The sequence below is a fragment of the Pongo pygmaeus genome, chromosome 3 (genome assembly GCF_028885625.2).
Source record: "Pongo pygmaeus isolate AG05252 chromosome 3, NHGRI_mPonPyg2-v2.0_pri, whole genome shotgun sequence".
Taxonomy (NCBI): Eukaryota; Metazoa; Chordata; class Mammalia; order Primates; family Hominidae; genus Pongo; species Pongo pygmaeus.
The window spans coordinates 1,244,621-1,262,864 of NC_072376.2; the positions used below are offsets into that span (position 1 = coordinate 1,244,621).

The 18,244-nt window shown below is 54.4% G+C and overlaps 1 protein-coding gene and 1 pseudogene across 17 annotated transcripts in view; one reads left to right on the plus strand and one right to left on the minus strand.

Moving 5' to 3' along the window:
* Positions 1–9,251, minus strand: part of CTBP1 (C-terminal binding protein 1) — a 37,565-nt gene extending 28,314 nt beyond the window's left edge. For 5 of the 17 annotated variants that reach the window (XR_010125990.1, XM_054484593.2, XM_054484592.2 and 2 more), the window contains exon 1: positions 7,185–9,251. Coding sequence is in view for 2 of the 17 variants with exons in the window: in XM_054484593.2 (XP_054340568.1) it covers positions 7,185–7,224 (40 nt within the window). In the remaining 15 variants the exon portion in view is untranslated. Of the gene's footprint in view, positions 1–12; positions 6,003–6,070; positions 6,659–6,927; positions 7,010–7,184 lie in introns of those variants that run through there. The other 12 variants (XM_054484603.2, XM_054484598.2, XM_063663443.1 and 9 more) reach the window with 11 other exon arrangements.
* LOC129034863 (DNA damage up-regulated protein-like) lies at positions 8,721–10,881 on the plus strand (annotated as a pseudogene).
* Positions 10,882–18,244: the final 7,363 nt, after the last annotated feature.

The window sequence follows — 18,244 nt, forward strand, 5'->3', positions numbered from 1 at the left end:
TCTGGGACCTACCTGGACTCGGGGGCCTGCTGCCAGCCAGGGGCCCCAGCTCCTGCCGCACACACGAAGGGCGCTCACCCTGAGGTCGCAGTGCCAGGCCCAAGGCCGCGCCCCTGTGGTCCCTAGGCCGACTCCTGGGAACAGTCCCCAGGGCTGCGCCCACCCCCACAGGCTCTCGCCGCACCCAGATGTCCCCAGTGTCCAAGAACCAGGGGGCGGAGGACACAGGGTGTGTGCTGTGGGCAGGGAAACTGCGGAAAGGCTCTGCCTCCTGTTCTGGAAGCTTCTATCTCATGTCACCGATTCCCGGGCCTCTGTGACCAGGCAAGGACGTGGAACTTCCCAGGAGCCACCGGGAGAGGTGCTGCTGGCTTTCCAGCATCCAGCCTGGCACTGCCTGCCCTGAGCCGCGCCGACTCCACCTCCGACCCTCGGTGCATCCCAGCGACGCTCCCTCGATTCTCCCAAAACCACTGCTCAGCTCTTCCTGACTGCTATGGCCAGGGCCTGGCGGGAAGCTGAGGGCACGAACCCCAGTGGCTGAATGAACAGGGGCAGGGGGCACCTGAGGGGGCCAAGCCTTCCAGGGATGCAGCCCTGCAAGGTAGAGGGTGCTAGGAGTGCACATGATCGCCCAGCCCTCGGGAGGGTGTCACTGAGCTGCCCACACCTGGCCCCTGCTCTGGCATGAAGACACAGCACAGGGGCTGACCCCAACGTGCAGCTGACATCAGGCTGACCAGGACAGGAGCCGGCCACCACCAGCCCAGCAGTGTGGCAGGCGTGGGCTGAGACGACTGCCTGCCAGGCCAGAAGGGGCCACTCAGCCAAGCTTAAGACCCTGGTAGTGTGCTGTGAGGCCGCCCCTGCCAAAAGCCTCGCAGACAAATCTCCACCCCTCAGTTCCCTCTGCAGGATTCAAGCATACATGCTGACCGTCTCCAGCTTCCAGAGACACCATCACAGGGGCTGGGGTGCAGCCCCACGCACGCACCTCCCATCCAGGGTCCCCAACACCACTCCTCATGGCAGGTGCTGTGTGGGGCTCCCCGACGGAGGGCCTAAGAGCAACACTGTGGAGCGGGATCCCCATCGCTTGTGCCTGGGCCCCCACGACCTGCGCTGCAGCCTCCTGCCCTGAATGCCGGATCTCCCCATGGTACCCGGATCCCGCATAAAAACAAACTAAAAGGACAGGAGAAAACTGCCTGAATGTCACATTTCACCCACGAGCCAGCCTGGCCAGGGGGCAAGGCACCGCGCCACCCACGCCCAGCCAAACTCATCAACGCCAGCCGATACTCATCAACGCCAGCCGATACTCATCAACGCCAGCTGATACTCATCAACGCCAACCAATACTCATCAATACTGGCCAAACTCATTGATATGGGCCAATACTCATTGATACCAGCTGATACTCATTGATACCAGTCAATACTCATCAATGCTACCCACGGTGGCCCAGTACTGGCTGCTGCTCGTCAAGACCGGCCAATACTCAATACTGCCCACAGTAACATGGCACCAGCCGCTGCTCCTGGAGGCTCATCCATACCCATCAATGCCTCTCAATGCTTATCAATACTGGCCAGTATGTGCCCATACCTGTGGCTCTGAGGAGGAAGCAGATGTGTGAAGGCCACCCCGGCCCTCACTGAGGACCCTGCAGTGAGGAAGCTGTGAGCTCCCGAGCTGAGGAACCTGTGGCAGGGCTCCTGTGGCCCTGCACTGCCTGGGCGAGCCCTGCCAGACCTGAGGGGCTGCACCCCATGCCACAGGGACTTCCTGCGATTCCTTGTTCCAAGGCTGCCCCAGTTCAGGACAGACAACTGAGGCCCAGCACCTGGTTCTCCTCCAGGGACCTCTGCCTCAAAAAACAGCCCTGGAGCAGGTCTGCCCACCATCTGCACCACCCTGGGGCCACGGTGTACTCACAAAGCACCCCCTGCCGGGCCACACCTGCCCCACTGAGAGCCAGCGTCCGAGTCCTGGAGCCCCCACCTAGGGCAATGCTGGAGGCCCTGCGCACCTCATGCCAGGGAGCTGGCCGGTCAGGGTCAAGGGCTCCAGCTCTGTACCTCCCCAACACACTCCAAGGTGAAGGCGCACGGCTCCCAGACGGGCCTGTGCTGTCCAAATCCAGGACCCACACTGCTTTTCCTCATCAAAAACTCACAGCCACACACGGCTCTCAGCTCAGCGACACGAGGACAGTCTCCAGGTTCTCACCCTGCAGACGCTTAACCTCATGTTGTAAGAAAGCACTCAACGGACCCACGAGGGAAGTGAGCGTAGAGCACGTGGGAAACTTGTGCTAGCTCCCTATTTTCCTGTAAATCTAAGACTGCTCTAAAACAAAAACTGATTTTAAAGAAAATGGGGGTGAGGTGAGGGGCAGCAGCCCCCAGGTTCTCTGGAGGCATCAAGTCCCGGGGGGCAGCACGGTGGCGGCCCGATGACCCCAGAGCCTCCTGGCCACATGTCAACGCCCTGTCTCTGGATGCACATCACCATCTGCTTGCCGGATCCTCCCTCCTGTTGGCCATGCCTGCCCACTCGGCCCTGATCCACGTGTGTGCTGGGCATTGGTCCACTCTGGAGAGGGACCAGGGTTGCCCCGGCACACTGGGGGTCACCACGGGGTGGGACCTGCCCCGCTCCAGACAGCCACAGCGGGTCTCTGGGCACTGGGGGGCGGGGGGGTTCCAGGAAGTCCCAGGGGACACCAAGATGCACCAGGACCAAGCAGCTACCTCCGTTCCTTCCCCAGCCTCAGCACCTGGTCCCCATCCCCACCTGCTCAGACCCAGGCTCAGCAGCTACCAACCCTCCACGTCCCTCCACCGGCCAGCCCTGCTGGGCCAACCGGTCCGCTCCCCTCCCTCAAGGCCTCTACCAGGACACTGTGTCCCAAAAGCCCTTCCTCACCAACCCCATCTTCTTCCCCCTCCCCACAGCAGCCCCTAAAGCCGCTGCCCAGGAAGGGCTCCCCGACCACCAGAAGGGCACCCTAAGGCTGGGCGGTCTCACCGGCCCTCACCCTGCCCTGTCCCCATAAGCCCTGGTTACTCCGGGCTCTAGTGGCCCTCTCGTGACAAAGCTGTCCTGCCGTGAGTCACCGGCTGCCATCTAGGCATTGGTGAGATGCCCCCTCTGGCTGTCCAGGCCTGGAGGCCCAAAGACTAGGGCCTGGCGGTGCTGCCCAGCCAGGGGCTGACATGAACGAAGGCTGTGCACAGCCTGACCCAGAGCCTTCCGGTCCTGAGATACAGCCGCCTGCCGCCCAGAGGAAACTGAGACCCTGCCCTGCAATGGCAGAGAAGGCAGGCCCCCAAGAGGGAGCCGCACAGCAGCGTGGAGCCACTGGGCTGAGAGCATGGGGCCACCAGAACCTTCCCCAGACAGACATGGCCCATCACCCACAGGTTGATACAGCTCCTCCTCCGACAGCACCCCAGAAAGACACTGCCCAAGTCATCCACGAGCCGATACGGCACCTCGGACGGCAGCATCCCTGTGAGCCAGGGAGCCACCGCACTCCATGGGGCCTGCGGGGCTGCATCACAGCTCAGAGGACACAGCGTAGGGGCTGCGATCAAAGGCACGGATCTGCCAGCAAGATTCCTCTCCAGGACATCCGTGGAGCCGCACGTTTCCCCGTTTGTTCAGCGAGCACACGCACATAACCTGTGAGCTCCAGGAACCCCCAGAACGCCACCTTCCTGGCTCCTACCACATGTGGGGTATCAGGGCTACACCCTTCCTCCCCTTCCCAACACAACATTCTACACACGACATCACTGGAGAGGCAGCCTCAGATGCCTCTGAGGCTCCTGCCAGCCATGCAGACAGGGCAGCCCAGGAGCCCTCACACCACAGACAGGTGGCAGGTCAGGGTGGCACGGGAGGGCAGGGTGACACGGGCGGCAGGGAAGAGTGGCACGGGAGGGCAGGGTGGCACGGGCGGGTAGGATGGCACAAGCAGGTCAGGGTGGCACGTGTGGGTAGGGTAGCATAGGCGGGCAGGGTGGCTTGGGCCACACCAGGCCTGGAGAGTTGATGGCGGTGCCAGGAGAGGGTGCAGAAGGGGCTTGGTCCCAACACCGCCCACACCTCTCTCAGGGCCATAGCCCCAACGCCTCCCCATCCAAACCAACTGGGCTTCCCTCAGGGCCATCCTCACTCTCCTTCAACACCCGTGAGAACCGGCACCACCTGGGGCCGCCCAGAGAGACAACTCAAGGTTAACGTTTGGCTCGGCAAAGGGCCACCAAGAAATTTCTGGCTTCACAAGAAAAAAAACAAACATTTCCTCGTGGGAGATACCACATGGAGTGTGTGGCCGGAGGGGCTTCTGGAAAGGACGGTCAGTGACGCAGGTGGCACCTTGTGGGTTACCCCGACCCAGTGCGGGGGACAGCAGTGGGCAACGGCCACTGCAGCCGACAATGGAGGATGCGGGGGTCCAGACACTCCCGGCACAGAGCTCTTACCCACAACTACCAACATCCAGCGACCACCAGAGAACCCCGGCGCTCCGACCAGCGTTCCCTCGGGGGATGCAGTTCAACCGCAGAACCCGTACGACACCGCCTGCTGCCTCCACCACCTCCTGGCCACCCCTGGGCCCTGAGCCAGGCCTGCACCGTCAGCACCACCTGGACGGAGCCCTCTTCAGCCCCGAGTGGAGTGGAAACATTAAGTCCTTCTACAAGGAGAGTCACCCGGGGTAAACACCTCACAGGGCACACGCCTTTGACTTGGGCACTGCATGGGGAGCACCAGGGCACAGCCGGGCACAAAGTGCTGCCTGAAGAGTTCTCAGCAACACTAGTGGTGCCAGCCACACGCCTCTTGGCTCAGCGACACCACCGTCAGCTCAGACCAGGTCACATTCTGGGGGCACTAGCCCAGAATGTTGAGAGGGCAAGTGACAGTCAGAGGAGAAAAACCAGAAAAACTGCCAGGCTGCTGGGGAACCAGGTGTGGCTGGACGGCCACCTCTAAGCCCCGAGGGAAGAGACTGGGCCTCTCGAGCCTGGGGCCCGTTTCCTGGAGAGCATGACTACTTCTGTCCAGGGTTCCTCCAGAAAAAATTAACGGAGTGACTGTTAACAGTGGCTGTCTGCTGGATAATGGAACCTTACGCTACAAACGTCCAAAGAGTGGTGGGCTCCCAGCCCCTGGGGGAGGCAGATAGGACCAGCCAGCACTTCCAGTCCCACCAGGACATGGCGGGGATCGGCTCTGCGCCAATCCCACAGGACTGGACCAAGGCTCATCCCACTCATCAGAGAGACAGGACCAGCCCACAGTCCTGTGCACCCCGGGCCAAGCCTCTCTTCCCCCACTGCCATGTTCTCAGGTTAATGACAAGTGTATAGAAGGGAAGATCCTACTCGCTGACATCCCCAACCACATGCCCACCTCTCAGAACTAACAGCTGCCCTGGTCAAGGCTGACAGGAAGAAGTGCATGTTGGGGACATGGCAGACACCCCAAAAATGGCCGGGCAGGCGGACGAGGCACCCCCAGGAGTGACCAGATGCGACCCCCAGTGCATGTCCCTCCCAGAGCTCTGCAGAGGACGCCTGCATGGAAGCAGGTGCTCAAAGATGGGCGACAGAATCACAGAGAGCAAAAGGCATCTGCGGAGCCGACAGCACCAACCAGGAGCCAAACCCAGACCCCAGAGGGAGGTGGCCAGGCCTGGGCAGGCAGGGGAGACCTGGGAGGCCGGGTGCTGAGGCCCAAGGCAGAACCACGCCCTACAAAGTTCCAGGACACAGAAAGGGGGACCCCCAAACCGCAGCTGTCATCCTCAGCTGCAACGGCAAATAGTTACCCCACGGTTCTGCCCCAACCCTGCCCCAAGCTGCAGACGGGTACACAGACGCGCAAAGGCCACGCGCTAGGAGCTCAGCGAGGCCGGCCGCGGTGCGGGCCCAGCCGCCAGCGCCGTTTTCTTCCCGAGGGACGTGTGCTCCCTGCAGAGCTCCTACAGAAACGGTGGAGAGGCCGGGGAGGGGGGAGGGGGGGCTCGGGCTCCACGGAGCACCCTGCGCACCTGCCGCCTCGGCCCTAGCTCCGGGCCCTCTAGCCCCAACTCTCAGGGTTTCACCTCCCCACTCAGGGCACCGGGAAGGGCGCGACCGCCTTCCCTTTTCCCCACTGGAAGGGAATTCTGTCCCGGCAATCACGGAGACTACAGCAGAAGGGATCTGGCCCAGGCCGGGCTTCCAGACACCGGCGCCCTTGGAGGCCGCAAGAGAACGCTCCAGTCTCGGCCCGGGGCTCAGGCGCACGGACTCTGCCTTTGCAGCCGGGTCGAGGGGGACAGAGGCTCCGCGGAGCGGCCCGGGCCGGCCCAGGACGCGGGCGCTGCAAGATGGCGATGGTGGCGAGCCCGGCGCACGCCTGTGCTCCCTGCTTCCGCGGCCGCAGCCCGCGAGGAAGGCGCCCCGGGACCTGGGCGGGCCCAGGCAGGGGCAGGTGGGGGCGCTGGGCCGGTCCGGGACCTCGCGGAGTTCGCGGGAACGGAGACCCCGGGCCCTCCTGCGTCACCGCCGGGGTCTGCCCTTTGGGCCCGGTCTGAGGGCGGCGGCCTCCTCCACGGTCAGACCCGGCACCCGCGCCCCGTCCCCTTCCCCCACAGCGCGCGGCCACGGTCGCCGCCGGCCTCCCGGCGGGAGGAGGCGCGCTCCCGCGACTGGCCCGGGAGCGCGCGCCCCAGGACACCCCGAGCTGCGCACGGCTCACGCCCCACCCCGGCCCCGCAGGCCCAGCCGCGGGGTCATGACCGGGGACTGGGTAGCGGCCGGGGATCGGGACTCGGGGTGCCGTCCCGGGTCCCACGGGACTGGGGTCGGTGGAGCTGGGGGTCCGGCGGGGCAGCCCAGAGGCCCACAGGCCCTTTTGTGTCACCTGCGCGGCCCGCGGGCGGGGAGAGCAGACCGCGGCGCTCGCGCACACGCAGCGGCCCACGCATGCGCAAGACGCTTCCCGCGGTCCCGCCCCCGCCCGCGGCCACGCGCGGACGCCGGCGCGCACGCGCACTCGCACACAAAGCCGGCGGCCCGCGGGCGCGCGCTCGGTCCGCCCCCGCGCCCCCCGCCCGCGCGGCACCCGCCCCGCCCCGCCCCCGCCCGCGGCCGGAAACGCGCGCGCGCGCGCGGCCTTACCAAGCGGCAGGCCCTTGTTGAGCAAGTGCGAGCTGCCCATCGAGAGGCGCGAGCGGCCGCGGGCCCCGACCACTCCGGCGCGCTGCGCCGCCGCGAGCCCGGCGCGTGGGGCGGCCTCGGCGCCGTCCGCTGCTCTGCCCGCCCGCCTGCGCCTGGCCGCCGCCGTGCCGAGTCTCCGCCGCGCCGCTGAGCCGCGCTCCGACGACCGCGCGGGCGGGGACACGGCGGCGCGCGCGGGCGGGGCCACGCGGTTGGTCTCCTGGTTCCCGGCGCGGGCGGCGCACGGACTCACGCGGGCGGCTCAGGGCCCGCCCGGCCCGGACGCGGCTGCGGGGCGGGGCGGGAGCCTGGCGGGAAGCTCGCGGGGCTGCAGCCCGGCGGAGGCCCCGGGCCCGGTGTTCCGCACGTTCTAAACCGCCTGTCCCCGAGGAAGGCGGGCAGGGTCGGGCCGGGCTCAGCGCCGCTGGCGGGAGCGCCGTCCGCCCCGAAGACCCCTGCGGGACGGCGCCGGGCCCGGAAGCCGAGACGGGGCCGCCCACGTCAGCGCCCGGCGCGGGCCCGAACGTAAATGGCGCTCCCTTCCCGCTCCGCCAGCAGCCGCCCTCGCGCTCGCTTCTCGCCCCGCGGCCTGGCCCGTGCGCCTCCGAGGAGTTTGTCCTTGCGGTCCCGCTGTCCCCTGGGCTGGCCAGGGGCACCGAGGCCGCGGGCCCCCCATCGCCCCCACCCGGGCCCTGATTTACCGTCCGAGAGCCGGCGGCACATGGGACCCCAGGAGGAGAAGCGCGCCCGCCCCAGTGCGTCCCCAGGCGGGGGGACCCCGACTCCGGGCCGCGTCCTGCCCGGGCGGGGAAGTTCAGGGCTGGAGAACCCCCTCCCCGACCCCGTTTCTCTTTTAACAAGAGTAGGGTTTGTAGCCAACCGACGTCCTGGCAGCTCAGCTCTGCTTTCCCTTTAAGCATTAATATCAAATCCCTGCCTGCTGCCGGTGAAGCCCCGACCCGGGAGGGCCCGAAAGTCCCTTCAGGGAGAGGCCGCACTGGGCTTGCTCACCCAGGGGCTGCCCCTGCAGACTCTCCCGAGGGGCCCAGGGATATTCCTCGTGCCGCTAGTGGACGCTTCCATCCACCCCATGGGGAGGGCCTCTGCGCGTGGCCACTGTGAGCCCTCTGGAATGCTCAGATAGTTGCATAATTTCAGAAACCATGGCATGGAGACGGAATGATGCAGACTCCTATCTGCGAGACACCTGCTGTAGTTTCGCTGTGGTTCGTGAGGACGCGTCCTGGGCTGCCCTGAGAAGCCCACGTCTCCCCTTCGAGGCCTGGGAAGACCTCCGACCCCGCTGACAATGCTGGGCCCTCGGCCAGACCTGCCTTGCGTGCCACTTTCTGTTCTAAGATCGGGCTGCCGAGCTGTTGCCTGGAGGAAACCTGGCAGGTGTCACCAGAGCTTTGGGGAGGGTGGGGCCCTGTCGGGGAAGCCCAGTGGAAGTCATGAAGGAGGGAACACGTGTGGAGCCCTTGTAGGGGGAGGGGCAGCCCTGCAGAGATCTAAGAAAAGAAAATTCCAGAAAAATGAGCAGCAACCTCCAAGGCCAGGCATCGGTGCAGGGGACAAGGGGTCGCAGCTGGAGGGGCCTAGGTGAGGCTGCCGGGAGGGGACGATGTGGTTGGTGGACTGCACAGGCAGGGACCTCACTGGACTTTCCCGTTTGCTCGGCATGGACAGGCAGCCCAGGAGAAGGTAGCAGGTGGCCGGGTGCAGGGACGTGCCACCTCCACTTCCCCAGGGGAGCTGGGGTCAGACCAGTCCCAGGTACCCCATCCTCTGCAGCAAGTCAGGTTGTGATTTACTAGGGGGTGATGAATAAAATGGAGAGGCTTCTGGGGAGAAATTCCTGGCTCCCGCGTGGACTTGCAGAGCTCAACAGGCAGCCACGTGGCTGAGTGTCCAGCAAACATCACATAAGGCTTTGGGTCCTGCAGGTGGGGCTGCCATGAGCAGCAAGCTCAGTCCAGAAGAGCAGTTCCTCTCCAGGATCTACTTCCTGCGCACTTTTATGTGCAGTGTAGCTGGAGCAGAGCTCCCCGGAATTCCACAGGCAACTGAGAACGGAGAGGGATGCAGGCCAGCCAGGGATCCAGCGTCTTCCCCATCACCACTCTCCATGGTCTCCGTCTGCACACAGTGTCCCTCTGCACAACTTGTCAGCGCGTTATCATGACTTCTATTTGGCCCCGGCCCGTCCATCCCACTGTCCTGGCTTGTTCCAAGCGCTGCCTTCTCCAGCTGTGGTTCTGGCTGCAGAGCTGTCTGCTCCCCACGTTGGGCAACTCCAGCGGAGATTCCTACACCCAAATGTGACCGTGTTGCTCACAAAGAAGGCTCAGCTTTGCGTGTGCCCAGCCGTGTGCACAGCTCGTCCCAACTCCTGCGGGCGCCACCTGCCTCTCCCACCTCCAGTCTTTCGCCTGTGATGAGCAGATGACCACCGCCCTCCAGGGTCAGTGTTTGGCTGTTGGTGTGCCTGCCCACCCGCCTCCCTGTGCCTGGGCCTGCCGTGTGCCTGCACACAGGAGAGGCTCATGGCGTTTGCCCTACACAGATGGGCTGTCTTGGGAGCTACTGGACAGTCACCTTGGTGGGGATGCCAGAGGCATGGGCACTAGGTGCCCCCGGCCAGCCTCCGTTGCCACATGGGCTATTTTTGTCCATGGCGTGGGACAACCTAGTATTGCGGGAAAACTCAGTCAGCTCTAAAGAAGCATCGGCGTTTTGGATGGACGAATGCTGCTTCATGCGACTCCACATCAATGGACTGTTTTATTCAACTCGGTTGTTTATGAGTGTCTCCTCTGTGCCAGCCACGTGTGAAAAAAACTCCGAGTTACTTGACACCAGGACAAACCAGGTAGATCACTGCGTCCGGTTCCTCCTCTTTCTGCCAACTCTTCCGGGCAACCGTTCTGATTCCTGGCACAGAGTCGGGGGCGAGCTCATCAGTACCCAGAGCGCCTGGTGTGCAGCCAAAGGCCCCCATTTTATTGGTCGGTGTGTTCAGTATCACGCTCAAGACAAGGGCCACCCTATTACTTCACACCTCAAATACAAAAAGTGCCTGGGAACATTGATGAGGTATTAAAGGAAACCACTGCTGTTGTCAGTCATGTACACACAGAAAAAAAAACAGTCATTTTTATTTTTATTTTTTGAGACAGAGTTTCGCTCTTGTTGCCCAGGCTGGAGTGCAATGGTGCAATTTCAGCTCACTGCAATCTCTGCCTCCCGGGTTCAAGCGATTCTCCTGTCTCAGCCTCCCGAGTAGCTGGAATTGCAGACACCCATCACCACGCCCAGCTAATTTTATGTATTTTTAGTAGAGATGGGGTTTCACCATGTTGGTCAGGCTGGTCTCTAACTCCTGACCACAGGTGATCCACCCACGTCAGGCTCCCAAAGTGCTGAGATTACAGGCATGAGCCACTGTGCCCAGCCAAAAACAATAAAATGAATTTTTTAACAATAAAATGACCAGCAAGTAAACTTGAAACAAAAATGGACAAATATCTAAAATATTTTTAAATGTATGTATTTTAATTGGCAAATAATAATTGTGTATATTATTTACAACTTATTTTAAAATATGTATACATTGTGGAATGGCTAAATCAAGTTAATTAACATGCATTAACTCACATACTTTTTGTTTTTTGGTGTGGTGAGGACACTTAACATCTACTCTCTTAGCAATTTTCCAGTCACCATGTCCTACTATAGATCCCTAGAACATACTCCTCCAATGTAACTGAAATGTTGTATCCCTTGACCAACATCACTGCCCAGCCCCAGATAAACACGATTCCACCCTCTGCTTCTGTGAGTTCAGCTTTTCTAGATTTCATCTGTGAGTGAGATCGTGCAGCATTTGTCTTTCTGTGCCTGGGTTTTTTCACATAACGTCCTTCTGGTTCATCCATATTGTCATATATGGCAGCATTGTCTTCCTTTTTAAGACTGACTGGTGTACCATTGCGTATACACACCACATTGTCTACATAAAATATTTTTTAATACAATTGCTGAAAACTGCCACATAACTTGTATAACTGCTGTAAGGCTTGGTTTTCAGCCATAAGATGGGAAGAGAAATAACATCTACCCTGCAGGATGACTGCAAGCTGTAAAATGCCACAAAGCCCAGGGGAGCCCAGAACCGCCACAGCAGGACAGGTCCTCTAGAAGCAAACAGACCTGCCTTGTTACTTTAGCCCTGCAGAGTCCAGTTTAGCCAGTGATGAAATGGGTACAAAAGAACACCTTTCTTGTAGGATTGCAAAATGATACAGAGGATGTCTTCATCCATTCTGTACTGCTGTAGCAGACTCCTACAGACTGGGTAACTGATAGCTTACAGAAGCTTATTGGCTTATGGTTCTGGAGGCTGGGAAGTCCAACATCAAGGGGCTGCATCTGGTGAGGGCTTTCTTGTTGCATCATCGCATTGCAGAATAGCAGAAGGGCAAAGAGAGAGAGAAGGAAAAGGGTGCTGAACCCACCCTTTGATAAGAAGTCCACTCCCATGATAACAGCACCAGCCCATTCAGGAGGGCAAAGCCCTTGTTGGCTGCATCACCTCTCAAAGGTTCCACCTCTCAAGATCATCACACTGACAATCAAACTTCATGAATTTTGGAGGGGACAATTATTCAAACCAGAGCAGAGGGGGATGGCAAATGTTCTGAAAACAAGCCTAGAAATTGATCTTAGAAATAGTGCAAAAGGGCTGGGTGCGGTGGTTCACGCCTGTAATCCCAGCACTTTGGGAGGCTGGGGCGGGCAGATCACCAGGTCAGGAGATCGAGACCATCCTGGCTAACATGGTGAAACCCCGTCTCTACTAAAAATACAAAAAAAAATTAGCCGGGCATGGTGGCGGGCGCCTGTAGTCCACTACACGGGAGGCTGAGGCAGGAGAATGGTGTGAACCTGGGAGGCGGAGCTTGCAATGAGCCGAGATTACACCACTGCACTCCAGCCTGGGCAACAGTGAGACTACGTCTCAAGAAAAAAAAAAAAAAAGAAATAGTGCAAAAGTAGATTTCCACTTCTGTCTTTACCTGTGATGGTCTAACCCCAAAAGCATCCCAGAACAGAACTTGTGAACACAAGCTAGAAACAACAAACTTTTGATGCAGAGCTGAGCTCACAAGGAGGTCAGGGATGTGACAGGAACCAGAGACAAACAGAAGGCTGAAAACCAGGTCTTAAAGTGTGAGAGCCAAAGGGCAGCAGCCTGGGAGAGTGTTGGTCTGGAGCCTCGGGGTTTAAGTCTCCACACTCACATGGGAAAGGAGACGAGGCCTCCCTGGATCCACGTGAATCAGGAACTGGAACAAGGGCACTCAAAGGGCTACACCGTCAGGAGAGATGTGAACGAGTGTGCCCACAGGAACAGGAAGACAATAGGATGGTTCTGTGTTTGCCTGCCTGTTGTGGTTCTGTGAGACAGAAACAGTTTTGTTGACAATTGATAATCAGGACTCAGAGCCTCGTTAGACTTCAGGTATTGAATTTTCTTTTTTGAGACAGGGTCTAGCTGTGTTGCCCAGGCTGGTCTTGAACTCCTGGGCCCAAGTGATCCTCCTACCTTGGCCTCCCAAAGTGCTGGGATTACAGGCATGAGCTACCGTGCCCAGCCTAGGTATCGAATTTTCACAGGTTTCATAGTCCAGGCCCTACCACCCCTACAGCAAATAACTTGATATAAAACCTGGGCCCAGGCTAGTACTACCCTTGAAGCCCATGACAGAAGCAGGCACAGTGATAGAAGCAAAATCACATAGACATTGTCAATCTAGCCTCCTCCAATTCCTACCCATAAAGCCCACTGAAGATGAATTTACAATCATAAAGTACAAAACATGCAAAAAAAAGAACCACATGAGGGAAGTCAGCACATGTGTGAACAGCAGGAACGGACTCCGCCACCAAAGGCCTTCAAAAGGTGAATCAAGCAAAAAAGAGAACATTAATTAAACATGTTTAACTTGGGTAAGAATTACAGGAATAAAAGAAGTAAATGAACAAGAATACGATTGCAAGGGAGTGGGGGAGGAATAGGCGGTTTTGAAGAACTAAATGGAATATCTAGAATGAAAAACCATACTTGCTAAAATTAACTCAATGAGTGAGTTTAAAAAGCAATTTAGACCCAGCTGAGAGTTGAATTTGTGATATAAGCAGAAATTACTTCTGATGCAAGGCAGAGCATGATGACAGAATGAGGAGATCCCAAACATCTATGAGAGTTCCATTCTGAATGATTAGAAGAATGAGGAAGCAACAGTGTTTAAAAAGATAATGACTAAGAAAGTTCTATACTTGATGAAAAATGTGAATCCTAAGATTCAGGAACACTGTGAGACTTGAGCTGGGGGAAAAAGATGAAACTACACTTCTACATTTAGGAGTAAAACTACAGAATACAAAAGACAAAAAAATTTTAAAGTGAAAAAGAAAACCACTCAGATTACATCAAAAGCAATTATCATGAAAGCAGCCTGTCAACTACAATGATAAAAGACAAGCAATAGTCAAATATCTATTTTTTCAAAGTCACAAGATAAAATAAGTAGTAACATAGGATTCTGTACATAGCATTATTTGTTATCTATTGGGGCATAACAAAATTCCCCCAAACTTTGCAGCTTAAAAAACATTCAGTATTTCACCATTGCCATGAGTCAGGAATCCAGGCGTGGCTTGAGTCCTCTGCATATTGGCTTCTCACCAGACTGCAATCAGGACAATGGCACAGCATCTGTGGTCTCATCTGAAGGCTTGCCTGGGGAAGTCTGCATCCGAGCTTACTCTACATGGGCTGTTGGGCAGAGGCACCCTCAGGTCCCAGCCATGTAGGCTCTCCCATGGGGCACCTTCTATCAACAAAGCATGCCAGACAAGAGGACCACACACAGTCTTCTAGGAAGAAGAGAGCCACAATCTTTTTTTAAAAAACAAAGCAATATTTATGTAATCGCCACTTGGTTTGAGAAGTAGAACACTGTCAAAAACCCCTCCAAAGCCCCCACCAGTAACTGCCCTCCTTCTTCTCCCCAGTGCAACCACTGCCCTCACTTCTTTTTTTCAACTTTTAAAAATTGTGGTAAAATGCCTATAACTTAAAATTACAACCTTAATCATTTTAAGTGTGCAGTTTGGTGGTGTTAAATACACTCGTGATGTGCAACCATCACAACCATGCATCTGTATAGAACTCTTTCCATCTTGTAAAACTGAAACTCTGTCTCCATTAAACAATAATTCCTCATTTCCGTTCCCCTGTGCCTGGTACCCACCATTCTACTTTCTGTTTCCATAATTTTGACTACTCTAACTACCTCATATAAGTGGAATTCTGTAGTAGTTGTATTTTTAGCAACTGGCTTATTTCACTTGGCACAGTGTCCTTAAGATTCATCCATGTTGCAGCCTGTGTCAGAATCTCATCCCTTTTTAAGGCTAAATAGTATCCCATTGTTCATACCACATTCTGCTTATTCATTTATCCATCGATGGGCACTTGGATTGTGATATGGTTTGGCTGTGTCCCCACTCAAATCTCATCTTGAATTGTGGCTCCCACAATTCCCACATGTTGTGGGAGGGACCCAGTGGGAAGTAATTGAATCACGGGGGCAGGTCTTTCCCATGCTGTTCTCGTGGTGGTGGATAAGTCTCACGAGATCTGATGGTTTTATAAAGGGGAGTTTTCCTGCACAAGTTCTCTTCTCTTGTCTGCTGCCACGTGAGATGTGCACTTCACCTTCTGCCATGATTGTGAGGTCTCCCCAGCCACGTAAAACTGTGAGTCCATTAAACCTCTTTTTCCTTATAAATTACCCAGTCTTGCATATGTCTTTATCAGCCACATGAAAATGGACTAATACAGGTTGCTTCCATGTTTTAGCTATTGTGAATAATGCTGCCATGAACATGTACATACAAATATCTCTTAGAGACCCTGCTTTCAATTCTTTGTGGTATATGTGCAGAAATTCAGTTGCTGGGTAATTCTATTTTTAATTTTTTGGGGAACCACCATACTGTTTTCCATCATGGATGTACCATTTCACATTCCCCGCAACAGTGCAGAAGGGTTCCAGTTTCTCCACATCCTCGCCAACACTTGTTATTTTCTGGATTTTTTGTGTGTTTTTTTGTTTGCTTGTTTGTTTTATTAATATAGTAAGCGACCTAATGGTGTCAGGTGGTATATCATTGCAGTTTTGTTTTGTTTTGTTTTGTTTTTTGTTTTTGAGACAGGGTCTCACTCTGTTGCCCATGCTGGAGTATAAGTGGTGCAATCATAGCTTACTGCAGACTTGACCTCCTGGGCTCCAGTGATCCTCCTACCTCAATCTCCTGAGTAGCTGGAAATACAGGCATACACCACCATGCCTGGCTAATTTTAAATTTTATTTTATTTTATTTTATTTTTAGAGTTGTGAGCGGGGGTGGGGGGATCTCACTATGTTGTGCAGGTTGGTCTTGAACTGGGCTCAAGCAATCCCTTAGCCTCTCCAAGTGCTGGGATTATAGGTGTGAGCCACTGTTCCCCAGCCTCATTGTAGTTTAGATATGCATTTGCCTAATGAATGATGATGTCAAGCATTTTTTATATACATATTGTCCATTTGTCTATTCAAGTCACGTGTCTATTTTTGAATCAGCTTGTTGTTTCATTGTAGAGTTTTAGGAGTTTTCTACATATTAAGAATACTAATTTCTGATCACATACACAACTTGCAACTATTTTCTCCCATCTAGCGAGTTGCCTGTTTACTCTGTTGACATTGATTTTTGCCTGTGCTTTTGTTGTCATATCCAAGAAATCATTGCCAAATCCAAAGTTGTATAGTTTTGTCTTACTATTATTTTTTAGAGTTTCACAGTTTTAGGTTGTACATTTAGGTCTTTGTAGTTTGTATACGGTGTGAGGCAAAAGGTCCAACTTTATTCTTCTGCAAATTAATGTCCTGTTTTCCCAACACCACTTGTCAAAAAGACTATTATTTTCCCCACTGAACGGTCTCAGCACCTTGTCAAAGATTATTTGACCATATATGTGAAGGTTTATTTCTGAACTCTGTGTTCTATTTCATTGACCTATGTGTCTGTCTCTATGCCAATGTGGTAGTGGCATAAAGATAGACATGTAGGTCCAGGGTACCACACTGGTATGATGACAGACTGTAGATTACTGTATTCTTGATTACTGTAGCTTTATAGTGAGTTTATCAGATTATTAAGTTATTGATTACTGTAGCTTTGTAGTAAGTTTTGAAATCAGGAAGTGTGAGTCCTCTAACTTTCTTCTTTTCTTTCAACATTGTTTTTGCTGTTTGGGATCCCTTGGGATTCTATATGAGTTTTAGGATGGGTTTTTCCATTTCTGAGAAAAAAAGGCTTTGTGGTTTTGATGGGATTCAATTAAATCTGTACATCACTGTGAGTACTATTGACATCTTCCAGTCCTTGAACATGGGATGTGTTTTCATTTATTTATGTCTTATTTAATTTCTTACCACAATTTTTTTTGTAGTTGTCAGTACAGAAGTCTTTAACTTCCTCGATTAAGCTAATTCCTAAATATTTTTTTTTTTTTTTTTTGCTGCTACTGTAAGTAGAATTGTTTTCATAATTTCCTTTTTGGACTATTCATCGTTAGTTAGCATGAACAATGTATTGACTTTGTATCCTGCTACTTAGCTGAATTCATTTATTAGTTCATTTGTTTTTCGTGCCTGATTGCTCTGGCTAGCACTTTTAGTACTATGCCGAATAGCAGTGGGGAAACAGGCACTCTTCCTTGTGGGTTTTTCATATATGGCTTTTATTATGTAATGTTGAGGCAGTTTACTTTTATTCCTAGTTTGTTAAGTGTTTTTCTTTAAATCATAAAATGTGTTGAATTTTGTCAAATGCTGCCTCTGCATCAATTCAGATGGTTATGTGGGGGATTTTCCCTTTCTGGAAATGTCACGTATTGAACTGATCCATTTTCAGTTGAGCCATCTTAGTACTCCAAGAACAAGTCACACTTGATCATATTGTGTAATCCTTTTAATATGCTGCTCAATTAGGTTTGCTAGTATTTTGTTGAGAATTTTCACATCTATATTCATCAGGGATGTTAATTCTGTAGTTGTTTTGTTTTGTTTGAGACAGGGTCTTGCTCCGTTGCCCAGGCTGGAGTGCAGTGATGCAATCTTGGCTTAACTGCAGCCTATACCTCCTGGCTCAAGCCATTCTCCTACCTCAGTTTCCTGAGTAGCTGGGACTACAGGCACATGCCACCATGCCCAGCTAATTTTTGTATTTTCTGTAAAGATGGGGCTTCCCCATGTTTCCCAGGCTGGTCTTGAACTCCTGAGCTTCCACCTCAGCCTCCCACAGTGCTGGGATTGCAGGCATGAGCCATTGTGCCTGACCCTAGTCTGTAGTTTTCTCTCTAAAAAATTTTTTTATTTTATTTTATTTTTTTATTTTTATTTTTTATTTTTTTTAGAGACAGGGTCTTGCTCTGCTGCCTAGGCTGGAGTGCAGTGGTGCAATCATGGCTCATTGCAGCCTGGAACTCCTGGGCTCAAGTGATCTTCCCACCTTAGCCTCTCAAGTAGCTAGGACTACAGGCATGCACCACCACACCAGCCTATTTTATTCTTTTGTAGAGATGGGGTCTCAATATGTTGCCCAGGCTGGTCTTGAACTCCTGGTTTCAAGTGATCCTCCTGCTTCGGCCTCCCAAAGTACTGGGATTACAGGTGTGATTCACCACACTCAGCCCAGTTTTCTTCTCTCATAGTGTCTTTGTCTGGCTTTGGCATCAGGATAATGTTGGCCTCATAGAATAGTTAGGAAGTAGTCCTTTGCCTTCAGTTTTTCTGAAGCGTTTGAGAAGAATTGGTATTCTTCATCAAATATTTTGGAGAATTTGCCAGTGAAGCCATCAAGTCCAGGGCTTTTCTTTGTCAGATTTTTGATTACTGATTCAATCT